Source organism: Monodon monoceros, unplaced genomic scaffold (genome assembly GCF_005190385.1).
Source record: "Monodon monoceros isolate NGI ecotype Baffin Bay Population unplaced genomic scaffold, NGI_Narwhal_1 Super_Scaffold_7, whole genome shotgun sequence".
Lineage (NCBI taxonomy): Eukaryota > Metazoa > Chordata > Mammalia > Artiodactyla > Monodontidae > Monodon > Monodon monoceros.
Genome location: NW_021703784.1, coordinates 105,918,657 through 105,941,740, shown reverse-complemented (window position 1 = coordinate 105,941,740; position 23,084 = coordinate 105,918,657). Strand labels below are relative to the sequence as shown.

The 23,084-nt window shown below is 54.4% G+C and overlaps 1 protein-coding gene across 1 annotated transcript; it reads right to left on the bottom strand.

Moving 5' to 3' along the window:
- Positions 1-6,317: 6,317 nt before the first annotated feature.
- ASCL2 (achaete-scute family bHLH transcription factor 2) lies at positions 6,318-6,893 on the bottom strand. The gene has a single exon (XM_029209660.1). The coding sequence runs from the start codon at positions 6,891-6,893 to the stop codon at positions 6,318-6,320; it is 576 nt and encodes a 191-aa protein (XP_029065493.1).
- Positions 6,894-23,084: the final 16,191 nt, after the last annotated feature.

Below are 23,084 nucleotides of genomic sequence, written 5' to 3'. Positions count from 1 at the left end.
CCGGGGGGGGGCGGGGGCTGTGATGGAGGCTTATCCAGGCCCGGGGGAGGGGGCCCTCCCTGCTCCCTGGCTGCACAGCAGCTGGCCCTCTCCCCAAGGTCCCACCCCACGGGGATTTAGGGACCTGGAGGGAACTAGAGCAGGGAAGGAAGGCAGGGCTGGCCCGGGAGACGGGCGTGGGAGCAGACACAGCCCCCTGACCTTATTCAGGCTACTCCACGCCAGCCCCACAGGGAGCCCGCCACCTGCCTGCCCCGCCTCCCGAGCCCTCTAGGCCATACTGGACCGCTCCCCTGCCTTCTGGTGAGGACAGAAGTGTCAGTGTCACTGAGGAGGGGTCTGCGTGGCCTCTCCCCTGCCCTCAATGCCCATCTATCCCCCAGACTCTGCAGGAAGGGAAGGTGCGCACATGGGCCCCGCAGCTGATGCCCTGTCCCTTCCGTGGTGGAGCGGGGCGGGCTCGCTCCCATTCCGGGGATCCTTTCCGTGGAGCAGGGTCTGGTGATGCGCTTCGCGCTGGCTGCCTCCCCACGTGGTCCCCCAACCCCAGCTTGGGAGGGGTGCTGCACCACGGCCGCCTTCCCAGCCGTTGGAGCTCGGTAGACACACAGGCTCCCTGTTTGCCGGTGAAGGTTAACGCGAGAGCGGGGAGGCGCGTGCGCAGAAGAGATGTGCGCCCCTTGCGCGTGCGCACCCCTTGCGCGTCCGCCGCCTCGCAGGAACCAGCGGTCGCGTGGACCGGCAACGTGCGAGCCCAGGGAGACCCGAGGCGTGTGTGTTGCATCCTCCACCCAGCAGGCGGGGCGCCCACAGCCCCAAGGGCCATGTTCTTACTCCAACCGGAACCTGCTCGAAGTGCAGAAAGACGTACCACGTGCACGCCCACGGGAACCATCGTCCCTCCTTCCTCAAGTGACTTCCTGCACCGGCCACCACTTACGGGGAAAATAACCACAGAAGGAAAAGGGGAGATGGGTGAGTCCAGAGTTCCTTCCTTTCAGCTCTTCCTCAGACACAAGCTGAAGGGAGCGGGTGCATGCAGAACGCGCATACCAAGGAGGGAAATAAAAACAGCGGTGAAAAAAATTAATAATAAAATAAAGAGAAATAAACTAAAATAAAATAATTGGTGCTAGTTTTGTGTGGCGTCTCGACTATTCCAATAACATAAATAAAATAACGTACAAGTGCAAATTGCAAAATACGAATGGCGTCATTTCGGTGATTCTGCATTATAGCAGTTAACACTCTTATCTCTGCATTTAAGATTGGCATCACACAGTATAAAAATTCATGCTAATAACTTAAACTGTTAATTTTTCTTTACTTAGAACGGCATTAAATAGCAAGTTTAAAACACCATAAGTCAAGAGATAGACCATGGAAAAAAGGAAAAGGCTTTCTATCTCAGCACCTTTAACATCACCTTTTCCCAATTTTGAACAAGGCTGCCTGGCCGTCATCTGGCCCCGCAGGTGGCTGCGCAGATGCGGAAACGGGCCCTGGGCGGGGAGGAGCTGGCAAGTCGATTCATTTGCTTCCAAGCGCCAGGGAGGCTTCAGAGGCAGACTCACAGGCTACCTGCAAGCCCCGCCCACCACCACCCGCCACCCGCCACCAAAACCAAAGCCAGAAGGAACAGATAGACGTCATCTTCCCAGTGGGGGCTATGGGTGCGTCCCAGAGGCAGTGAGGCTGCCCTGGAACAGGCAGGAACCACTGAGGTTTTGACTGCCCCTCTCGGGACCCACGTCCCACTGGTTCCAGCACACAGGACAGGCCAGCACTGCAGCCTCTATTTCAGGGACATGGCTCGGAGATGCTGAGTGACCTGGACAACACCCCAGGACCCCTGTTGTTTCCCGACACCCCCCCCCCCGGAACCAGCGTGTCTACCAAGGGCCAGACGGTACCTGTGTCCCCCCTAGAACACAAGCTCCTTGAAGGCAGGGTTTCCCTCGGGCGTTGATGCACCTGGAATACAGAGAAGGAGTCCGATAAAGGTTTCAGAATGAGTGGGTGTGGGACCCCAGCAGACCAGGTAAGGCGGGCCTGGACGCAGGGACCCGTGCTGGGCCCCAGCCTCCAAGAGGGTGGTCCTGTGTCAGCAGGTCCCCCCTGTGGGTGGCCACCGGGGACACATCATTCTCTGAGTGGGTGAGTTTCAGCCACAGAGACACTCCCGGGACTACAAAGCAGGGTTCCTTGGGGCACCTGCTGTCATGAATAGACAAGACAACGTGTGGACCCCCAGTAGCAAAGCACCCCCAGAGGGCCCCCCGGGGCTGTAGTCACCCAGGCTGTGCTACGCCACTGCGCATCCACCCCAGCCCTGCCTGATTCAGAGCTGTTGTAAAGATTCCCCTGGTCCCACCCAGCTTTACCCCAAGGCTGAAGCACCATTCCCCTCGCACCACAGATGGGGTCCCCGACCCAACTCCACCGCTCAGCCCCTGGTCACCTTCTGTCTGCAATTGGCTTCCAACCTCCAGATGGGGGCAAGGCTGGACCACAGGCTCCCAGGAGATCCCTGCTGACCCCACTGCAGAGCCGATAGCTGGCTGACCACCTGGCCAGGTGGGGATCCGTGCAGATGTGCTGACCTAGAACATGGAACTGCTAAGGTGTCCTCCCCGGGACAGCCCCAGGCAGCCCCACCCTCCTGGAAGGGGACCACTGCAAGGACTTAGGAATGAAGCCATCCCAGGTTGGAATCCCAAGCCCCATCACCTTCAAGCTCTGTGACCTCAGGCACCTAACCTTTCAGAGCTGCCCTTTCAATTATGTAAAATGGCGCAGTGAATGGCACCCAGTAAGTGACAGCTGGTGGCCAAGGGGGAGCAATTTCTAACTAGAGTGAGCAGGCAGGCCGGTGTGCCCGGTGACACGCCTGTCATCCTGCCTGATCAAGCACAGACCTTTCTTCTCTCAAAACTGAACCCGCTCAGACCCTCTGATCCACTCACCATATGTGCGTCCTCATGGGATGCAGTGTTAGGGTTAGGGTTAGGGTTAGGGTTAGGGCTGCAGCATGTCCAGATTCTTGGCCAGGTTCAAAAAATCCAGGGACACGGCACCACCTCTGAAGTGCAGGAACCAAAAACCAAACCAGAATCTGATCACGCATCTGCTTCCGACCCACCCGCTTCCAATTACAGAAAATACAGGGACAGGCACTCAATAATATTAACACCTAGGGTGGTGCCGTCGGCAACACCCAGAACACGGATGACCTCGTCTTCTCAGTAAGGGGACTGGGGGAGGGATGCTCACAAGTCTTTAATCCCGGTGCGGATCTGCACCAGATTCTCATTCTGTAAACCCAACTGTGAAAAACGGAGGCAATCAGAGGGCTGTGCCACCGCTGGGTGTTCACCGAAATAAAAGAGCTGTTGTTCATTTTGGGTGGGACCGCGGTATTGGGTTTTCCCTTGGAGGCTCACATGGTGAATCTACAGGTGAAACCACATGATGCCTGGGATCTGCGTCAGAACCACGTGGGGGTGGGAGCGGTGGGGTGGATGGGTGGGAGAGGCCTGGTGTTAATAGTTTTTGGTGCTGGTGATGGGGGCTTCTCAGAGCCTTCTCCAGGGTCTGGCATGTCCATCGTCGACAGGACCACACGTCTGATTCGACAGTGCCGCTGTGGGTTAGAGCCTGTACGCCCTGCTAGAACGCAGGCTCCATGAGGGCACCGGTGCATCCTCGGTGCCTGGTACAGAGAAGATGCCCGATAAAAGTTCTGGAACTTCTGCGTGTGTTTGGAATTTTCCATAATAGAAAGCAGGAACACAAAAATGGCACCTCTTATCCTTCGTAGAGCTGCATCGCCGGCCCCAGCTCCCCTCCTCCCGTGCTTTCCTCCCCCACACCCAGGCGTGGTCCCTCCCTGCCCACCTGGTGCCACTCTGGGTCCTGGGGGCTGCAGGCCTTTGCCTGGGGTCAAGGTAAGGAGTCCCAGGAGAGCCCAGAGCCAGTGGCTCAGTGAGGTCACTGACTGTGGTGTGGATCCCTGGGAGAAGGCTGAGGGGTGGCGCTTGCTGGGTGGCCATGTCACATGCCTCCTTCTGTCCCTTGTACGAGGCTGGGTCGCTCGGCCCTGAAGCCCCAGCCACAGCTGCTCTGCCGACCCCCACCAAGTCTGAGCCTCATCAGACCCACCAGCCCTGTCGCCATGGTTACCCAGGAGCCATCTGCTCTGCCACCACCCGGCGCCCCACCTCCCAGGGTTCCAGCCACGCCCTGCCGGAGGAAGGAGCGCTTTCAGCATCCTAAAGCAGCACGGGGTCCCTGTCAGCCTCACGCCCGTCCTTGCAATAGAAGAGAGCTTTGGGCGCAGCGAGACTTCGAAGCTGCGAGGCCCTGGTCAAAGGCAGAGCTGAGTAACCACCTGCGGGCCCTCTGGGCTCAGGGAGCCTGGGGGCGCCCTCCTCGTTGCCCTCAAGGGAGGCCCTCGCAGCCCCCGCCCACAAACAGGCAGGCAGAGAGGCCTAGGCCTCTGCAGCCTGCAGGGCACAAGTGGCCTGGAAGCCACGGGCGCAGCAGCTGAGGGCCGAGTACGGGATGCTGGACGCTGCCGGACACCTCTCCTTAAGTCCTCCCACAACTGTAGGTCACCCCCATTTGAAGGCTGAGCAACTTGCCCAGGGTCACCCAGTTGCTGGTAGGCAGCAGAGATCTGAACCCAGCAGCCTGGACCCCGAGACAGAGGGTGGCCTGGGTCAGACCCCCTCAGGCCCAGCCCTACACTGGGCACTTGCCCTAGATCCCCGAGCCAGTCAGCAGCGTGCGGACCTCAGCTTCCGAACTGTGAAGTAGCCCTGCATGGACCACCCGCCAGCCTGCTGCCACCTGCCAGGAGCTCCCAGCTCCACACAGCACCTGTGAATTGCTTTGGCACGGTGGCGACCAGGTTGGACTCCCAGACCTCACTTCTCTCCGCCCGCCCACCCTACAGAGGAGGGAGTGGAGTCCAAGGAGGCACGACCACAGAGGTGGGGCCTGCTGGGTACAGGGTCTAAGCTGCCAACCTCCCACCCATACCGGGCCCTCACCTGGGAAATGGGGGGCCTCGGGATATGGAGTGGGCACCCCCAACACCACGGATACACAGCACCGATTTATTTATAAGATCCACCCTCCCTAAAACAGGTTTTCTGACACAGGTCTCTCCCCAACTGGCAGCGCTGCAAGGGGACACCCGCCAGGGACCCTGCCCCTCAAGGGCTGCAGCATGTCCAGATCTGGGCCAGGTTCAAAAATTCCAGGAAGAGGGAGTGGGCGGGAGTAGACAATCTTTATTGGGTTCCAAATCTAAGGATTCTTTGCACAAAAAGAAGTGTTCATACTGTCAGTGTCCCTGGGCAGTTCAAGTTCATGCGTAAAAAATAGATATCTGTGTCGGCATAAAATCCTCTCCCCTTCAAACCTCCAAGTCTTGGTGCCGCAGACCCGTTCCAGTGGAAGGCCTCCGGGGACAGGGTGGCTGGGGTCCGAGGAAGCTGCCGCCCGGTTGATGTCAGGCTGGGCCGCTTCTACACTAGCCCTTGGTCAGGCTGGACGGCCGGGGAGGGTTGGCGGGATCCCCGGCTCGGTGGTGGCTTGGCCCGCGGGAACGGCGGGGACGGAAACGTGATCCATTCCAACGCGCCGGCTCCCAAGTGGTGAGCCCGCTCGCGGCCGCTAGGAGGGAAGAGGGAATAGGCACGCGCGTTAGTGCGGGATCCGGCCCGGGAGACCCCGCCCAGCCCGGCCCTGCCCCGCCCCCACCTCCCACAAGCGGAGCCGTCAGTTTCGTTTGCTCAGTGGATTTTGGAGCTCGGGTCCGTGGGTGCCTCGGTTTCGGAGTACGGCCCAGCCAGGGCGCGGGGCGGGGCGGGGCGAGCGCTCGGATCCGCAGTGAGTCAGGGATCCGCACCCCGCCGACTCATTTCTGCCACCCGGCCCGGCGCGCAATTTGCAATGCAAAGTCACTCCGCCTCCAAGCGCCCGAATCTGCCCCGGATCCGCAAGCCCTTGGGGCCTCACCCGCCCGAGGGCCGCCCCCCTCCGTCTCCCCACTCCCACTTCGGCGGCGGGGCGGCGAGGGGAAGTTTTGCAATCCCGGACAAACAAACGCTGGTCTTGCACAGGCTTGAAAAAGTTTGGGGGAAATGAAGAGTGAGCGAAATCCAGGCCATCGCCCGGGCCTGAGGCTGGGCTCCGCGGGCTCTCGGGGGCGCGAGCTGCGAGGCCGTTTGCTCCACCGCGCCCGGCAGCCCTGCCTCCGACCCTCCCTCTTCCCCGCCTCTCGGCGCTTACCTTGCTGGGACGAGAGCTCAGTAGCCCCCTAACCAGCTGGAGAAATCGAGAAGCTCGCGCTCCGCGGGGCTCAGCGCGCCCTCACAGGTGCTGTCGTCCGACGAGTAGGCGGAGCGCGGGGATCCGGGCTCCGAGCTGTGCTCGCGGCCCGGGGACGACAAGGCGCAGGAGGGCGAGGCGGCGGCGGCCCCGGGTGGCCCGTGGGGCAGTGGATGGCGCGCGGCTGGCGCCAGCAGCCCCCTGGCCAGCGCGGCGCGCACGGCATCGTGCTCGGCCAGCAGGCGCTGCAGCGCGCGAATGTACTCCACCGCCGAGCGCAGCGTCTCCACCTTGCTCAGCTTCTTGCTGGCGCCGCCCTGAGGCACGTGCTGCCGCAGCGCCTGGAATCCTAAGTTCACCAGCTTCACTCGGTTGCGCTCCCGCTCGTTGCGCCGCGCCACGGCCGCCGCGCCACTCCCGGTCTCCACCGCGCCTGGCCGCCGCCGCCGGCTGCAGCGCAGCAGCTCTGGAGACTCCGGTCGCCGCCGAGCGGCGCAGCAGCCCGAGACACCAGGCGCAGGGGGCGCGGGCCGGGGCAGCGCGCCGCTGTCCATCGCGCCCGCATCCACTCGCCCCGCGCCTCCTCCGAGTGCCTGCGCGCCGCAGGAAGGTGTGGGGCGAGGAACCGAGGGCGGAGGAACGACGCGACGATCTGGCACCGTGCTGCCAAACGACTACCCAGGGTACGTGGTGCCAGGTCGTCTGGGGTCCGGAGACAACGAGGCGCAGGAGGCCGAGAGGTGGCGGGCAGTGCGCACCGGGGAGCGTGGGGCGCTCGTGACTCGCGCGTGCTGTCGGACGCTCCCCAGGTCTTACCCGCGCGGCGCAGGCGTCTCGTTTTTAAATGTATAGATAACCCTCCTCCGCGCCGCCGCCGCCTCCTTTCTCACGCCCTCCTTCCCTTGCCTCGCCCTCCCGCCACGCTTCGTCCAACCCCTGGCGCACACAGCCTGCAAAGACCAAGCCGTGAGCGCGACCACACCCCGTCCCCCGGGCACAGTCCGCAGGTCCCCAGTGGGTCCCGGCTCCCAGCAGGTGTCCAGTGCGCCCCCCCAAGATGCAGTACGCAGGTGCCGTGTGCGCACCGACCCCCAAGCTGCTGTCCGCAGGTCCCTGGTGCGACCCCTGCCACGCTCGCCTTTGGGGGTAGGGCAGGTCTAAGGCCACAGAGCACCCATCCCTGGGTCGCGTGAGACCCCAGGGAGCAGCACGCGCCGACCAACCTGCACCCGCGCCCCGCCCCCTGCGGCCGAGGGGCGGGGGCCGGGGTTTCAGCCAGTGGCGGGCCGCCCGTTTGGCCAATCGCGGCGGGCACCACCCCACGCCCGGCCCCTGGGAGGAAGCCTGTCTGCCCGGCGCGTGGCTCCCGGGAGTGTCTCTAACAAAGCTCGGCGCCTGCGCGGCCCCGCCCGGCCCCTCCCGGCGACCAGGGTGGGCGCGCACTCCCACGCGCGCCTGTTCCTGGCCGGGCGCACACCTGTTTATGACTCCACCGGGCCTTCGAGAGGGGAACGCAGCCCTCCGGGCGGGGCGGGGCTTGAGAGGTGATGAAGACCTGGCGCGCTTGGGTAGGGCGTTCAGGTTCCTGGGGCGCTTTTCCCCAACATCCCCTCCACGCCCACTCTCTGCGGGTGGTTGCCGTGCGCCCCGGGCCTTGGGGAGCCTTGAAGCGGAGCGCCTGGAGGTTGGCACAGACCGCTTCAGACTTGCGTGGCTGTCGGCCTGCCTCTCCCCTCCGCCCTCCCCGCCGCCCCCGCAGCTTCCTCCGATTTCCACGTTCCCCCCAAATCTTCCTCCCTTCCTGGTCCAGTTCCCTCCGGCCGCTCACCCGTCGACGTGTACCCGCCGTCGTGGCCCGTCTTCCTCACTGCCATGCCTCCAGCACCATCCACCTACCCCCGCACTGAGATTGGCCTGTGGGGGAAGGTGGTGGGGCCGCGGCCTTTCCAGCGTCTCCCAGCGGAGGTGAGGCGTCAAGAGACTTCCTCCCTGACCGATGGGGGTACATTTTGGGGTATGAGGGGGCAGGGACTTTGGAAGTGTGCAGAATGCACCGTTACTGGGAGAGTGTTGCCCTGCCCCGCGGCCTGGGAAGGCCAGTCAAGTGGCTGTGCCCTCAGGAGGCCACACCCAGCAGGTTTTTCCCAAAAAGTGACCAGACCCTGCTGGGCCAGGACCTCTGGGAATGGAGGCCGGGGGCGGGCGGGCCCAGCTTCCCGGAGCCGACTTACTGTTCGGGGGGGGGGGGGGGGGGTGGTGACCCAGGACCCCTCCCAAGAAGTCCGCAGGGCACACGGGCGAGGATTTACTGCCCACTTCATGGCGCCCACCGGCTCCCGTTAACCCTGCAGGATTCTCCTGGCAAGTCTGCTTGACTTTCCCGCTTTAGGAAGCTACCTGGAGGCCAGAACTTGCCAGGAGCAAGGGGCCCTGTTTGTCTTAGGAGGAAGCTGTGACTCAGAAAGGACATGGAATGTGTCCACAGTCACACCTCTGGCCAGTGGAGCAATCAGGTAGGAATCGGGTCCCTGCCTGAGTCCAGGTGGCCCGATCTTTTTCCCTTTCAGAGCGCAAGGCCTGGCTCACCTCTGCATCCTCTCTCTGGTCAGAGCCCACCCTCTCCTTCCCTGAGGGTTATTTGGCAAACCCCAGCCAGATGCTTGTCCTTCCTTCCCTGCCCGTGCCAAGGGTGTCAGGAAAAATCCCGGAGTCCTGCAAACAGGGCCCTGCCTGGACTTGCGCTGGGCCTCCAGGACCTGGACAGCCTTGGGTGCTGCCTCTCCTCCTACCCCATCTCCTGGGCTCTGGCTTTGCTCCCTCCCGCCCGTCCACAGCCTCGAAGCAGGAGGGACGTTACGGAGGCGAGTTGGATCACGCCTTGGCCCTGGGGATGAAGCCCGGGCCCCCTGCGCTCTGTCGCCACATCCGCTGGAACCCTGCCCTGAGCCCCCTGCCCTGTGCTCCATGCCGTATGTCACCCATCACACCTGGGTGTCCATCGGAGGGCTCTGCACAGGCAGAAATGTGCCCTTCTCTATGCCCACAGGACACCCGTGCCCGAGCCGTGCGTGACGCTGCTTCGCTAAGGGGACCTCACATCCAGCACAGAGGATCAGGAGACGGTGCCACTGGAGCCACAGCCATTCGGGGGTCGGGAGGTGGCCGAGGGACGGAGGAACCCACAGCGTCCAGGCCCAGCTCTGCCCCTGACACTGAGGGGCCCCGTAGCCCAGCGTCCTGCTGCCCAGTAGGGGTACGCCAGCCTCTGCTCCAGGGGTGACCAGGGCTGAGCACTCGTCAGCTCTGAAAATCACCTCGGCCTCCATGGGACTGGGGTGCAGACCCCGGAAGCTTGGGGTGCCCCGGGGACACACAAGGTCCAGAAGGTGCTCTTCAGAGAGGCTCTGGTTCCCCTTCTTGAAGCGATGGGAGTTGTCTGGACCCTCTGGGGCCTCCCCCATGGCGGACTGGACCAGGCAGAGGCCAGGCGAGCTCCATGCCCAGGTGAGGGGGGCCAACAGCCGGCTGGCTTGGCCTGGGCTCTTCACTCTCTCGCCTGTAGCCCAGGGCCTCTGCTCACCTCCCTCTCCGCCCCCCTCCAGGGCCTTCCTCACTGGCTTCCTAATTGCCTTCTCTGGGTCAGGTCACAGGTGGCAGGCGGAGAGCCCAGCTGGGCCGGGCCGGCACCTTCTCCAGGCCCACAGGTTGTGCTGCAGCCCTCGTGCGGGAGTCCCACCTGTGCGCCCAGGTCACTTGGGAGCCCGGAGCCTTCGGTATCCAGCTGTGGAGAGGCAGGAGCCATGGGAAATGAGGTGTTTCCAGACATCAAGCTTCAGACCCACTGATGATAGGGTTCTCCAGAGAGACAGACAAACACAATACATAGGAAGAGATTTATTATGAGGAACCAGCTCACATGATCGTGAGGGCTGGGAAGCCCCACGTCTACTGTCTGCATGCTACAGATCCACAAAAGCCTATTTGCTGGTGGAATCCAGTCCAAGCCTGGAGGCCTGAGAACCTGGGGAGCTGGTGGCGTAAATCCCAGTCCAGGGGCCGGAAATGATGAGGTGGGCTGTCCCAGCTCAAGCAGGTGGGCAGGAAGAGAAAAGGCAGATTCCTCCCTTCTGCATCTTTTGTCCTATTCAAGCCCTCAGTGAACTAGGTGATGCCCACCCACACTGGGAAGAGCATCTGTTGTACTGAGGCCACCAATTCTAACCCTATAACCTCATCCAGAAAGAGCTCCCCCGACACACCCAGAAATAAAATTTAATGTGAACACCCATGGCCTGGTCCAGCTGATACATAAAACTGACCAACACACATCCACCCCTTGCCACCTCATCACCTGTACCCACCTCCTTAAACCGCACCTGATCCCCAAACAAAGTCAACACGAAGATCATAATTCTGCCTCACAACTGTCCTGCCTACAACCGAAAACGCACAAACCCCTTCCTCAGAGGAGGAGGTGAAGTCTCCCCGTCTCCCCAGGGCTGACGTCCCGCAGCTTAAACGCTAGGGTGTAAATTCCCAGGACTAAATGCTGTGATGCAAAGTCAGTACATCTTACGTGACATGGCAAAGGGAGAAGAGAGGAAAGAAACAAAGATCACGCACACACACACACATGTAACCGAACAGGACCCTAGGGGGGCTTCCCAGAACAGACCCCCCTCCATGTCCTCTGCTTGCCTTTTGTCTGTAGAAAAACTTTAGTCAAAGAATAATTTTAATCAGAGAAATGAGAAAATGCAGAAAGAAAACAGTCCAGCAAGACAAACTAATAATAGTTTAGCCATTAAACAAAGTCAAGGACGTTTAGTTCCTCCTCCAGGGCTACAGATCGTGTTCCGAGCCACATCCTTGAGCTGTTTTGCAGTTACTGAAACCCCCACCAGGTGGAAGAAGTTAACTCCATGCTGACCACCGGCACGTAGACCCCAGACTGGTGGGAACCAGAAGGTTGATGACGTTGACTCCTGATTACCTCACCACCAACCAATCAGAAGAATGTCCACCAGCTGATCACACACCCCACAACCCGCCTCCCTCACCCTGTCTTTAGAATCCTTTCCATGAAAGCCTTTGGGGAGTTCGGGCCTTGGAAGCACTGGCTGCCTGGACCCCTTGCTTGGCGCCTGCAATAAAGGCTGCACTTTCCTTCACTACGACCCGGTGTCAATAGATTGGCTTTACTGCACGTGGATGAGGAGACCCAAGTTTGGTTCCGTAACACTTATAGCAAAAGAAGGAAATAAGTACGACAATTACAGTCCTCATTTCTGTAACTGGTCTCGAGGTTGTAACTCATGTATATAACTATCCCCTCCCACCACCCACTGCCTATCCCTGTCCCTTCAGTAAGCACCTCAGCTGGTTGTGGTTCTGTACCTGGTAGTCAACCCAAACCTTCGTTCCTAAAGGGTCTGGGTCATCAGTGGTCCTGCCGGGATTGGGTTGTTGTCATGTTCCCTTGGCCTCAATCCCAGGGCACGGTAACACTAAGAGATGCCCTAAGGGATCTCCTGCGTCCTGCATGCCCTTTCTTACCTCCGGTGTGGAGGGGGCATCAGCCCAGTTTCCCCCAGGTGGTCAGGCTCAGTCACACCGGCCAGCACAGTAAGTCCCTTCTTTGCCTGCTGAGACATGAGGAGCCCAAAGTGGCCAGTGAGTCTTAACTTCCAGTTCAGAGGAATCATTGCTGCGTTTCCTGGTGGAGGCATCCCTCCCTCTGGAACTAAGACCTCTAAGAGCACAAAGTCTCAGGAACAGGAAGTAAAAGTTCTCCTGGTGGGTCACTAGGGTAACAGTCAGGGGTGCCACTGCGTTTTCCACCCATCGATTCCTGGACCCAGGAGTCTTGGCTGGGAAACAGTGCCATATAGTGGGCACGGGCTCAGAGCATATACAACCTCCTGGAGAACCCTGCCCCAGCCCCGCAGGGTATTGCCACCTCGCTAGTGCCATAACTGAGTCTTCAAAAGGCTGTTCCACCATTCTTTCAAGCCAGCTGCTTCAGGATGGTGGGGACATGGTGAGACCAGCGAATTCCACAGGCAGGGGCCCCTGCCACTCTCCCTTTGCTGCGAAGAGGGTTCCCTGATCAGAAGCAGTGCTGTGTGGAATACCAGGAGGGTGGATAAGGCATTCTGTAAGTCCACAGATGGTAGTTTTGGCCCAAGTATTGCATGCAAAGAAGGCAAATCCATACCCAGAGTAAGTGACTCTTCCAGTAAGAACAAAACACTGCCCCTTCCATGATGGAAGCAGTCCTGTCCTGTCACCGAACCAAACTTGGGTCCCCTCGCCTGCCCACAGTAAAGCCAATCTGCTGACACCAGGCTGTGGTGAAGGGAAGTGCAGCCTTTATTGCAGGAGCCAAGCAAGGAGTCCAGGTAGCTAGAGCTTAAAAGGCCCAAACTCCCCAGAAACTTTCAGGAGAAGGATTTTTAAAGGTTTCTAAAGACAGGGTGAGGGAGGAGAGGTTGTGGGGTGTGTGATCAGCTCGTGGACGCTCTTCTGATTGGTTGGTGGTGAGGTAACAAGGAGTCAACATCACCAGCCTTCTGGCTCCAGCTGGTCTGGGGTCTACGCGCTCGTGGACATCGTAGAGTTAACTTCTTCCACCTGGTGGGGGTTTCAGTATCCGCAAAACAGCTCAAGGACACGGCTCAGAACATGATCCACAGCCCTGGAGGAGGAGCTAAAGTCCTTGACTTTGTTCAGTGGCTAAACTATTATTATTTTTTCTTATCTGACTGTTTTCCTTTCTTACTGCATTTTCTCACTTCTCTGATTAAATCTACTCCTTGGAACTCGGGGAAGGTCTAGGAGGCTAAAGTTTGTCTACAGAGAAGAGGCAGGTGAAGGACACGGTGTCGGGGGTGGGGTGGGTGGGTCTCTTCTGGGAAGACGCCATAAGGTCCTGCTCGGTTACACTCTGGTGTAATTAACCAGCCACCAGGTAGCTGGCTGGTCACCCCGGGGGATGGTCCCCTATCGGGGGTTCAGTGTTGATCTCTGCTGCTGACAGGCTGGATACTCAGCCTTGGTGGGTGGAGCCCGTGTTGCTGGGCCCTTGTGCCGCCTCCGTCCCTGCCACCAGGGCCGCTTTGCTGATAAGCCTGCCGGGCAGTGACGGAGTGGCTGGGAAGGAGGCTGACCAGGATCCACAGGACAGTTCTCCTGTCCACTCTATTATTAAAATCTTCTGCTGAGGTCACCTTTTGGCGAGCATTCACATGGGACACGAATATTTTCAGGGTTCTTGCCAAATCTCCTTGTCACCAATTTTCGAATCATGTTAATTCTAAGTCCCTGACCACCCAGCCAAACCACTGGCCACAGCCCATGGGTCTGGTTATCATCACTCAGGCCATTTCTCCTTCCAGTCAAGGTGCAGGACCAGGTGCACTGCCTGAAGCTCTGCCCACTGGATCGCCCTTCACCGAGTCCTTGAGGGATGTCCCACCACTGGTGGGTGGAGCCTGCATGTCAATCAGGACCACCTATAACTAGACCTAGTCACCTCTTCCTCTGTCAGTGGATCCTAGGAAACACCCCTGAGGCCGTAAGTTAAGGCTGGGAGAGAGAAGGCCGTGTAGCGGGGGTGAGGGCTGTGGGCATCTGGGCCACTTCCTCAGGGAACCTACTTGTGCCTTCAGGGCCTGCTCGGGCAGGCTCACCTCTGTGCCACTTCCATTGGATGGTGGAGTGTTTTTTTCTCTACATGCCCAGCTTTGTAGCTCAGTGGGTCAGGTAAAGATAACACCCAGTTCATGATGGGCAGGTCATATGGTAACTCGGGGGCCCACGGCTAACTGTTCAGTCTCTGCTAAGGCTAGTGGCAGGCCCGGAGCTGTTTCTCAAGAGCAGAGTAGTTATCTGGGTGGATGGTAGGGTCTTGCTCCAAAATCCTAAGGGCTTGCCCTATGATTCACCTCTAGGGACTGCCAAAGACTCAAAGAGCATCCCTCTCTGCCCTGACACTTCAGGCGCCACTGGATCTGCCGGATCATGTGGCCCCAGGGTAGCACAGCCTGGACCCGGTGCAGAGCCTTCTCCTGCGTGGGCCCCACCCCAAACGAGCAGTTGTCCAGGTCAATCAGTCAAGGGGCTGGAGTAACACACCCAAATGAGGACTAGGCTGTCTCCAGAACCCAAAAAGTCCCATTGGTGTTGGCCCCATTTTTTGGTTGCAGGAGGGGCCAGATGCAACAATCCATCCTTCACCTTAGAAGGGATATCTTGCCGCTTTACTGGACCCCCTAGAAATTTCACTGAGATAGAAGGCCCCTGAATTTGTGTGTGTGGTACGCGGCCGCTCACTCTTGTGGCCTCTCCGGTTGCGGAGCACAGGCTCCGGATGCGCAGTTTCAGCGGCCATGGCTCACGGGCCCAGCCGCTCCGCGGCATGTGGGATCTTCCCGGACCGGGGCACAAACCCGCGTCCCCTGCATCGGCAGGCGGACTCTCAACCACTGCGCCACCACGGAAGCCCCCAGGCCCCTGAATTTTTGTTGAACTTATTTCCTACCCTCTGACATGCAAATGTCATACCAGTAAGTCTGGAGTAGTAGCTGCTTCTTGCTCAATAGGTCCAATCGGTATAATGTCATCAATGAAGTGGACCAGTGTGGTGTCTTGTGGAAGGGAAAGGTGACCAAGATCGCTGTGAACTCAATTGTGACCCAGGGCTGGAGATCTGACTTACCCCTGGGGTAGGACAGTGGAGTGTACTGCTGGCCTTGCCAGGTAAAAGGAAACATTCTGCTGGACTTCATGGACAGGGATGGAGAAAAAGGCATCTGTCAAATCAAAAGTTGCATGCTGGTTACCAGGGGATGTGTGAATTTGCTCGAGCAATGAAACCACATCTGGTACAGCAGCTACAGTTGGAGTCACCACTTCATTAAGCTTATGAGAATCCACTGTCACTCTCCAAGACCCACCTGTCTTCTGCACAGGCCAAATAGAATGGGGTTGTGGTGGGATCACCGCCCCTTCACCCTTCAAGTCCTAGATGGAGGCACTGATCTCTGCAATCCAATCAGAAACGCTGGTTGCTTCACCATCTTCCTTGGTAGAGGCAGTTCTAGTGGCTTCCACTTGGCCTTTCCCACCATTAACAGCCCTCACTCCGTGGGTCAGGGAACCAATGTGTGGATTCTGCCAGCTGCTGAAGATTTCTATTCCAGTTATGCCTTCTAGTGGGACCGCTGTGGATGGACCTGAGCTGGAGCTGCCCTGACCCCCTGACCCCCTGACCTCCAGGGGCCCCTGTCTGACTGGGGGACCACGGGGAATTTTGGGGTGTCCTGGAATTGGTGTCAGTTCAGAGCCAGTGTCCAGGAGTCCCTGGAAAGCCTCATTATTTCCCCTTCCCCAGAGCACAGTCACCCTGTAAGTGTCTGCAGGTCCTCTGGGCAAGGCTGGGAGAAAGACTGACAGCATCCATTTCCAAGGGTGTCCTGGGTCCTTCCTCAAGGGGACCCCGCCTCCCTTTCCTTCAAGCGTTCTGGGGCTGAAAACTGGCTCACGTCTGTGGATTGACTGAGTGACCACGACCCTCTGATTTTACAATTCGGGATAGACATTTGTTCACTGGACCTAGGACTTCTCCCTTATCCAGATGCGGTGAGAATCCAGCAGGCTTCCTGCTCAGTTCACGTCTAGGAAAACCAGGGTCAACCAGCCAAGGCCACGGGTCAGCACGAGTCTGACTATTCTGACCTCTGCCTCTGCTCTGCCGTCCGTGCCGGTCACCACGCCCACCTCACCTTTGGCAGTGAGTGCCCCCACTTAGCCCCTGCACCCTGGGATCCAGGGACCCCACTCACTTAGGTTTCCTAGTTGGGTGACTGCAGCTCCCACTGTGAGGTCTGGACAGCAGAGAACGGAGCCCTCTAAGGATGCGGTCTGAGGGGGTGCTGGGGCTCTCCATGGACGTACTCCCCGCAGTCGTGGTGAGAGGGTCTTCCGGACCCTCCCGGGAGGGCGGGCATATCTTACACAACAAATCCACTCTGACATCCTATATCCCTGAGCCTTTGACCAAGGGAGGTAGGCCATCTCCAGTTCACCCGTTATGGGCCATCTTTTGGTCCCTGTTTCAGCCAAGCCGCTAAACCAACTGTAAGAGCCCTCCCTCACCCGCAGAGCTGCAACATGAGATCCAGAATCCGTGCTCAGAGGGCTCATGTCAATAAATTCGGTCCGGCAAACTTCATCTTCCTTCCTCCCGTATCCCATACCTTCAGTTTCCATCTCACACATTCCCTTGGCTTTTGTCTGTATAAATTAGAAAACTCAACTCGCTCTTCTGGAACGCAGCACACCTTGTCATGAGTCACACTTTGTACATCACCTTCGAGGACCTGCTGGGACTTGAGTCTAGTTATGGGTCTAGAAGTAAAGGGGTGGTGAGGGTGGGTCCTGAGGAGAAGCAGCAGAGTCTTCCATGGCAACCGCCTCTGGGGGGCTGTTAGCATCTCCCCAGGCAATGCACAGTTAACCCCTCCAAATGGAGGTGGGAAGGCTCCCTACCCATTAGGAGTGGGGAGACCTCTTCCACTGGCAAAGGGGACTCATCAGAATTTAAGGGCTCAGTATCCCCCGCTCCTTCAGGGTCTTCCCACACATCCTCACCCCAACACACAGTCTTCCAGTCCTTCTGCTTTCACCGTAGACACCCTGCGAGACTGGGAGTTCACTTTACGTTGTGAGTCAGGATGAGATTCTGCATTTGGTTGTCAGTAATCTCAGCCTTGCTGTGGTAGGAGATAAGGCTTTCCTTGGCCACACACAGAAGTGCTTTTAGGTTATTTCTGGGGCACTTGAGCTGGGAGTTCACAACCCTGAACTCACCCTTTTCTTAAACCACTTTGTCCAGCAAAAACCAGGAGCCACCAGCCAATGTCATATTCTTCAGTTTTCCAAAGATGTTCAAAAGTATCTATACAGAGTAAGGCAGCCCCTGGCTTCACGTAAGTGCATTATGGGGAGGGTGCAGATACCGTGGGCATCTCTCTCGCCAGATCCCGCCATGGACTGTCAGTGCTTTCTCTCCGGCTGGAAATAGAGTCATTGGCGTCTTTAAATCCCATCGAATTAGAAAGCTGATTCCAGGAACCCGGAACCAACTCAGAAAATTCATTCTTAACATTCTTTACCCTCTGGAACCATGCTCACTGCCAAAATCTGTGTTAGTTGGGGTTCTCCGGAGAAAGAGAACCAATAAGAGATAGAGATTTGTCTTGGTAACTTGGCTCATGCAATTATGGGGGCTGAGAAGTCCCACCATCTGCCGTCTGCAAGAGGGCCACCCAGGAAAGCTGGTGATGCAATTCAGTCCAAGTCCAGGGACCTTGGACCGCCAAGGACAGAAGGTCAATGTCCAGCTCGAGCAACCAGGCAGGAAGCAGAGAATTCCTCCTTCCTCCACCGTGTGTTCTATCGGGCCTCGCTGGACTCACCATCCACACGGGGAGACCACCTGCTCTATTGCATCCATGATTCAATGCTAATCTCACCTGGAAACCTCCTCCCAGACACCCCAGAATCGTGTTTAACCTGGGCACCTGGTGGTCAGTCACGTCAGCTCAAAATTAACTATCCCAGCTGAAGGAACAGATTCAAAGCCTGCTCTGGAGAGAAGAGCCTGGGGTCCCCACGTGGAAGGGGTGTTGCTAGGCCTTTCCCACCTCCAGGGCTGTGAAGTCCCCATGGGAACACATGTTGGAAGAGCCCCAGGCCTCCCAGGAGAAATAGAATGTGAACCTTAAATGTAACTGAATTATCTAATAGCCATGTTAAAAAAAAAAAACAACTAACTAAAAAGGAACAAAAGAAATGCATTTTCATGATATATCCAAAGTAATAGCATTTCAACATGTAATTGATATAGAAATCATTAAGGAGGTAGATAGTTCACAATTTCTTTTCACACTAAGTTTCTGAAATCAGACGTGTATTTTTTTATACTCACAGCACATCTCAATTAGGACTGGCCATTTCAAATGCTGAAAAGCCATGTGTGGCTCGTGATTACCACGTTGGGCCACACAGATCTGGACAGAGGGATCATCATGCCTCATTGTAAGACTACATTTTCTGCTCTGTATTTGGTGCCTTGACATCCTGGGGCTGCGGGGACCCTGAAGAGCCTGCCCTTTCCAGGACTGGCCAATTCCTAGAGGTAAAGGCCAGGCTGCAGTGCTCCTTTCATAAGCAAACCACCCCCTGCAGAGATCACCCCCACCACCTCCTCCACTGGCCTCTCACGCTCAGGACTGCCATCCCCTGCCCTCGTCCTCCCAGATCAGGTGCCAGAAAGCCAGGAACAGACCCTGTGCCCCAGAGCCCCTTGAAATGATTAAAACCAGCCAATGCTAAGCTTGTTCACCCAGCCTTGCCTCTTCCTTCCCACAGAAACCACGATAAAGGTTCCTGCCCACGTTTCCCCCCTTCCCCATTCTCCTTCTGCCTCCTGACCCAGCCCAGTGCATCCCATCACCTGCCCCCTCCTCTCGGAAACTGTAACTGTCTTTTCAATGGCATTCGTCTTCTGCTCTGTTGGTCTTGCTGTACCTGAATAATAACAAAACCTACATTTTAAAACACCCGTTGCCTCACATGACAGACAAGCAAACTGAGGCCTCTTGCCAAAGGCAGACCAGCCAGTGGGAGAAGAGACTCAGCCATCCCATTGCTGAGTCCCTTTGATTTGGCCTCCTAAACATCCCACCACCCCCCTGAAGCTGAGAGGGCTCCTATAGGTGTGACCCTGAAGACCGGTCAAGCCCGCTTGGAAAGCAGCCACCCAGCCCACCGGTAGGGGAGAGATCTCCCCTCCACCAAGTCCACCTCGTGCTTCCATGAACAGAAAGCCAGGTGGATATTAGACCAAGAGGAAAGTGCAATGCAGTCATGACAAGACAAATCCCTCAGGCCACACTTTCTAACCACAGTGCAGTAAAGCTAGAAAGAAAACATCCCAAGTATAGTCACTAGCAGGGCAAAACAAAAAGAGAAAAAGCCTCTAAATAAATCTCAGCATAAAGAAGAAATCAAAACAGCAAAGCATAGGGATTTCCGTGGTGGTCCAGTGGGTAAAACTCCGAGCTCCCCATACAGTGGGCCCAGGTTCGATCGCTGGTCAGGGAACTAGATCCCCCATGCATGCCGCAACTAAGAGTCTGCATGCCGCAACTAAGAAGTCTGCATGCCACAGCTAAAGATCCCGCATGCTGCAACGAAGATCCTACATGCTGCAACTAAGACCCAGCACAGCCAAAATTAACAAATAAATAATAAAATATTTAAAAATCCCAGCAAGCATAGGTTTTTTGAAAATAGTCACGAGAACAATTTCTAATATCCCCAGAACAATCATATAGCTTTTGGTGGATTTCCTAGAAAACCAGAGAGATTGGGTGAGAATGGACAAAGCATTCAACTCAGGAACATCAAGAAAAGACATAGAAATATATGATATCTAAAATTAAGCATAAAGAGAAAAGAGATTTGTTTACAACTATAAAGTGCACCAGAGAGCATTGGACAACTCCAAGTGGTCTAATACACAAGTAATTGAAGTCCCTGAATAAAAGGAGGTAAAGGAGGGGACAGAAAGATGGCTAAAACTTTTCCAAATTTCATGAAAATGACAAACCCACAAATCCAAGAAGCCCAACAAACCCTAAAAACAAGGAACATAAAGAAAACAACACTAAGACAAAACTTAATCAATGGTTCAAAATTATAGTAAAGAAAAAATAAATTTTAAGCAGCCAGAGGAAAAAGACACATTACATATGTACAGAGGAATAAGGTATGTACAAAGGTATTAAAATAAGGACGGTACAGATTTCTCATCAGTAACAATGCAAGGAAAAGACAGTGAAGCATAACTTTTAAAGTACTGAGAGAAAAAAATCTGTCAGCGTAGGATTCTATACCCAGTGAAAGTATCTTGCAAAAGCTAGAGATATAGGGCTTCCCTGGTGGCGCAGTGGTTGAGAGTCTGCCTGCCGCTGCAGGGGACACGGGTTCGTGCCCCGGTCCGGGAAGATCCCACATGCCGCGGAGCGGCTGGGCCCGTGAGCCATGGCTGCTGAGCCTACGCGTCCGGAGCCTGTGCTCCGCAATGGGAGAGGCCACAACAGCGAGAGGCCCGTGTACCGCAAAAAAAAAAAAAAAAAAAAAGCTAAGAGATATAAAGATTTTTTTTCAGGCATTCAGAATCTGAAAGAATTCATCACCAGCAGACCTGCACTACAAAAATATTAAAGAAGGTCTTTCAGGAAGAAGGAAAATTATATGAGATGGAATTATAGATGTACAAAAAAGAATGAAGAGGACGAGAAATGGTAACTGTATGAGTAAATATATTTAAATTGTTGTTGTTGCTTAAATATTTTAAAAAGATAAGCCATTGTTTAAACAAAAATAATAACAACTTAGTGTGGGGTTGTGAGCATGTGTAGAAGTAAATTGCATGACAATAATAGTACAAAGACCAGGAGGGAGGAATGAAAGTAACTTTTGTAAAGTTCTTATACTACGTGTGAAGTTGTGTAATATCACTTGAAGGTAGACTATAAATTTAAGATGTGAACTACAAACCCCAAAGCATCTACCAAAATAAGAAAACTAGGGGCTATAGTTAATAAGCCAATTAGGGAACTAATGGGGTCATTAAAAATTACAATACTCAATTAACTTTTTAAATCCAGAAAAAAAAAATAAAAAGGAGCAAAGAGAAGATGGGTAAATAGGAAACAAAGAGTAAGATGACAGACCTAACCAAATCAATAATCACATTAAATGTAAATGGTCTAAATACACCAAGTAAAAGGCAGATACTGTCATATTGGACAAAAAAGCAAGATCTAGCTCTATGCTGCCTTTTAGAAACACACGTCAAATATAAAGACACAAATATGTTAAAAGTAAGACAATACTCTGACAGGCAGTAGCTAAGGAAGCCCCGATCATCCTGGTAGTCACATCCAAGACTGAGTCTAAGGTGAGATGAGTGAGGCACTTGCCTCAGTCAGTAAATTTAAGAATGCACCCTCTCCGATAAACTCATCAATCAAGATAAATAATATCTTAATGCAGTATTTTTTAAATACAAATTTATGTAAAAATATTCCATGAAAACCAAAATATAAGTTTTAAATACAGGATTAATAATGGTACCATGCCATGCCAAGCCCTACTGGGGTCTGAGGCAAAAGGAAAAAATTAGCCCTGTGGGAATCCTTGACCCAGAGGCACCCAGCTAAATCACCAGTTTTCTGGCCCACAGAAAACTGTAAGATAAAATATTTTTTATTGTTTTAAGCCACTAACTTTTGGGGTATTTGTTATGGAACAATAAATAATTAGTACAGATTTCAAAAGCTATTCTGTGTCAAAACTAATCAAAAGAAACCTAGAGTCACATACATTAAGAAAAAAGAAAGACCTCAAAAAAAAATTCTAACATTACACCTCAAGGAACTAGAAAAAGAAAAACGAAGCCCAAAGTTAGCAAAAGGAATGGAATAGTAAAGATTAGAGCAGAAATAAATGAAATAGAGAATAGGAAAACAGTAGAAAAGATTAACAAAACTAAGCGTTTGTTCTTTGAAAACATAAAGAAATTGACAAAACTTTAGCTAGATTAACAAAGAAAAAAAGAGAAAGAATTCAAATAAATAAAATTATAAACGAAAGAGGAGACACTACAGCTAATACCACAGCAATACAAAGGATCATAAGAGACTACTATGAACAGTTATTCACCAACAAATTGGAAAACCTAGAATAAATGGATAAATTCCTAGAAACATTCAACCTACTGAGACTAAATCATGAAGAAATGGAAAATCTTAACAGACAAGTGAGTAAGGAGATTGAATCAAAAACCTCTCAACAGAGGACCAGATGGTTTCACTGATGGATTCTACTAAACCTTTAAAGAAAAATTAATGCCAATTCTTCTCAAATTCTTCCAAAATTGAAGAGGAGAGAATACTCCCAAACTCATTTTACAAGATCAACCTTACTCTGTCACCAAAGCCAGATAAGAACACTACAAGAAAAGAAAACTACAGACCAATATCCCTGATGAATATACAGACAAAAATTCTCAACAAAATACTAGCAAACCAAATTCAACAGCACATTAAAAAGATTATACGCTATGATCAAGTGGGATTCATCCCTGGGATGCAAGGATGGCTCAACATACACAAATCAATCAATGTGATACACCATATTAATAGAATGAAAGATAAAAATCATATGCTCATCTCAATAGATGCAGAAAAAGCACTTGACAAAATGCAAAATCTTTCCATGATAAAAACTCTTAACTAAGTAGGTATAGAAGGAACAAACCTCAAAATAATAGAGACCATATATGACAAGCCCATGGCTAACATCATATTCAATGGTGAAAAGCTGAGAGCTTTTCCTCTAAGATCAGGAAAAAGACAAGTGTGTTCACTGTTGCCACTCCTATTCAACAAAGCACTGAAAGTCCTAGCCAGAGCAACCGGGCAAGAAAAAGAAATAAAGGACATCCAAATCAGAAAGGAAGAAGTAAAACTGTCTCTTTTTGAAGATGACATGATCTTATATATAGAAAATCCTAAAGATTCCACAAAAAAAAGAAAGAAAAAAACCTATTACTACTAATCAACACATTCAGTAAAATTGAAGGATACAAAGTCAACAGACAAAAATCA

What these genes read in the sequence shown, in the direction of transcription:
- ASCL2 (XM_029209660.1), bottom strand. Translation starts at nt 6,893, where the DNA reads ATGGACAGCGGCGCGCTGCCCCGGCCCGCGCCCCCTGCGCCTGGTGTC.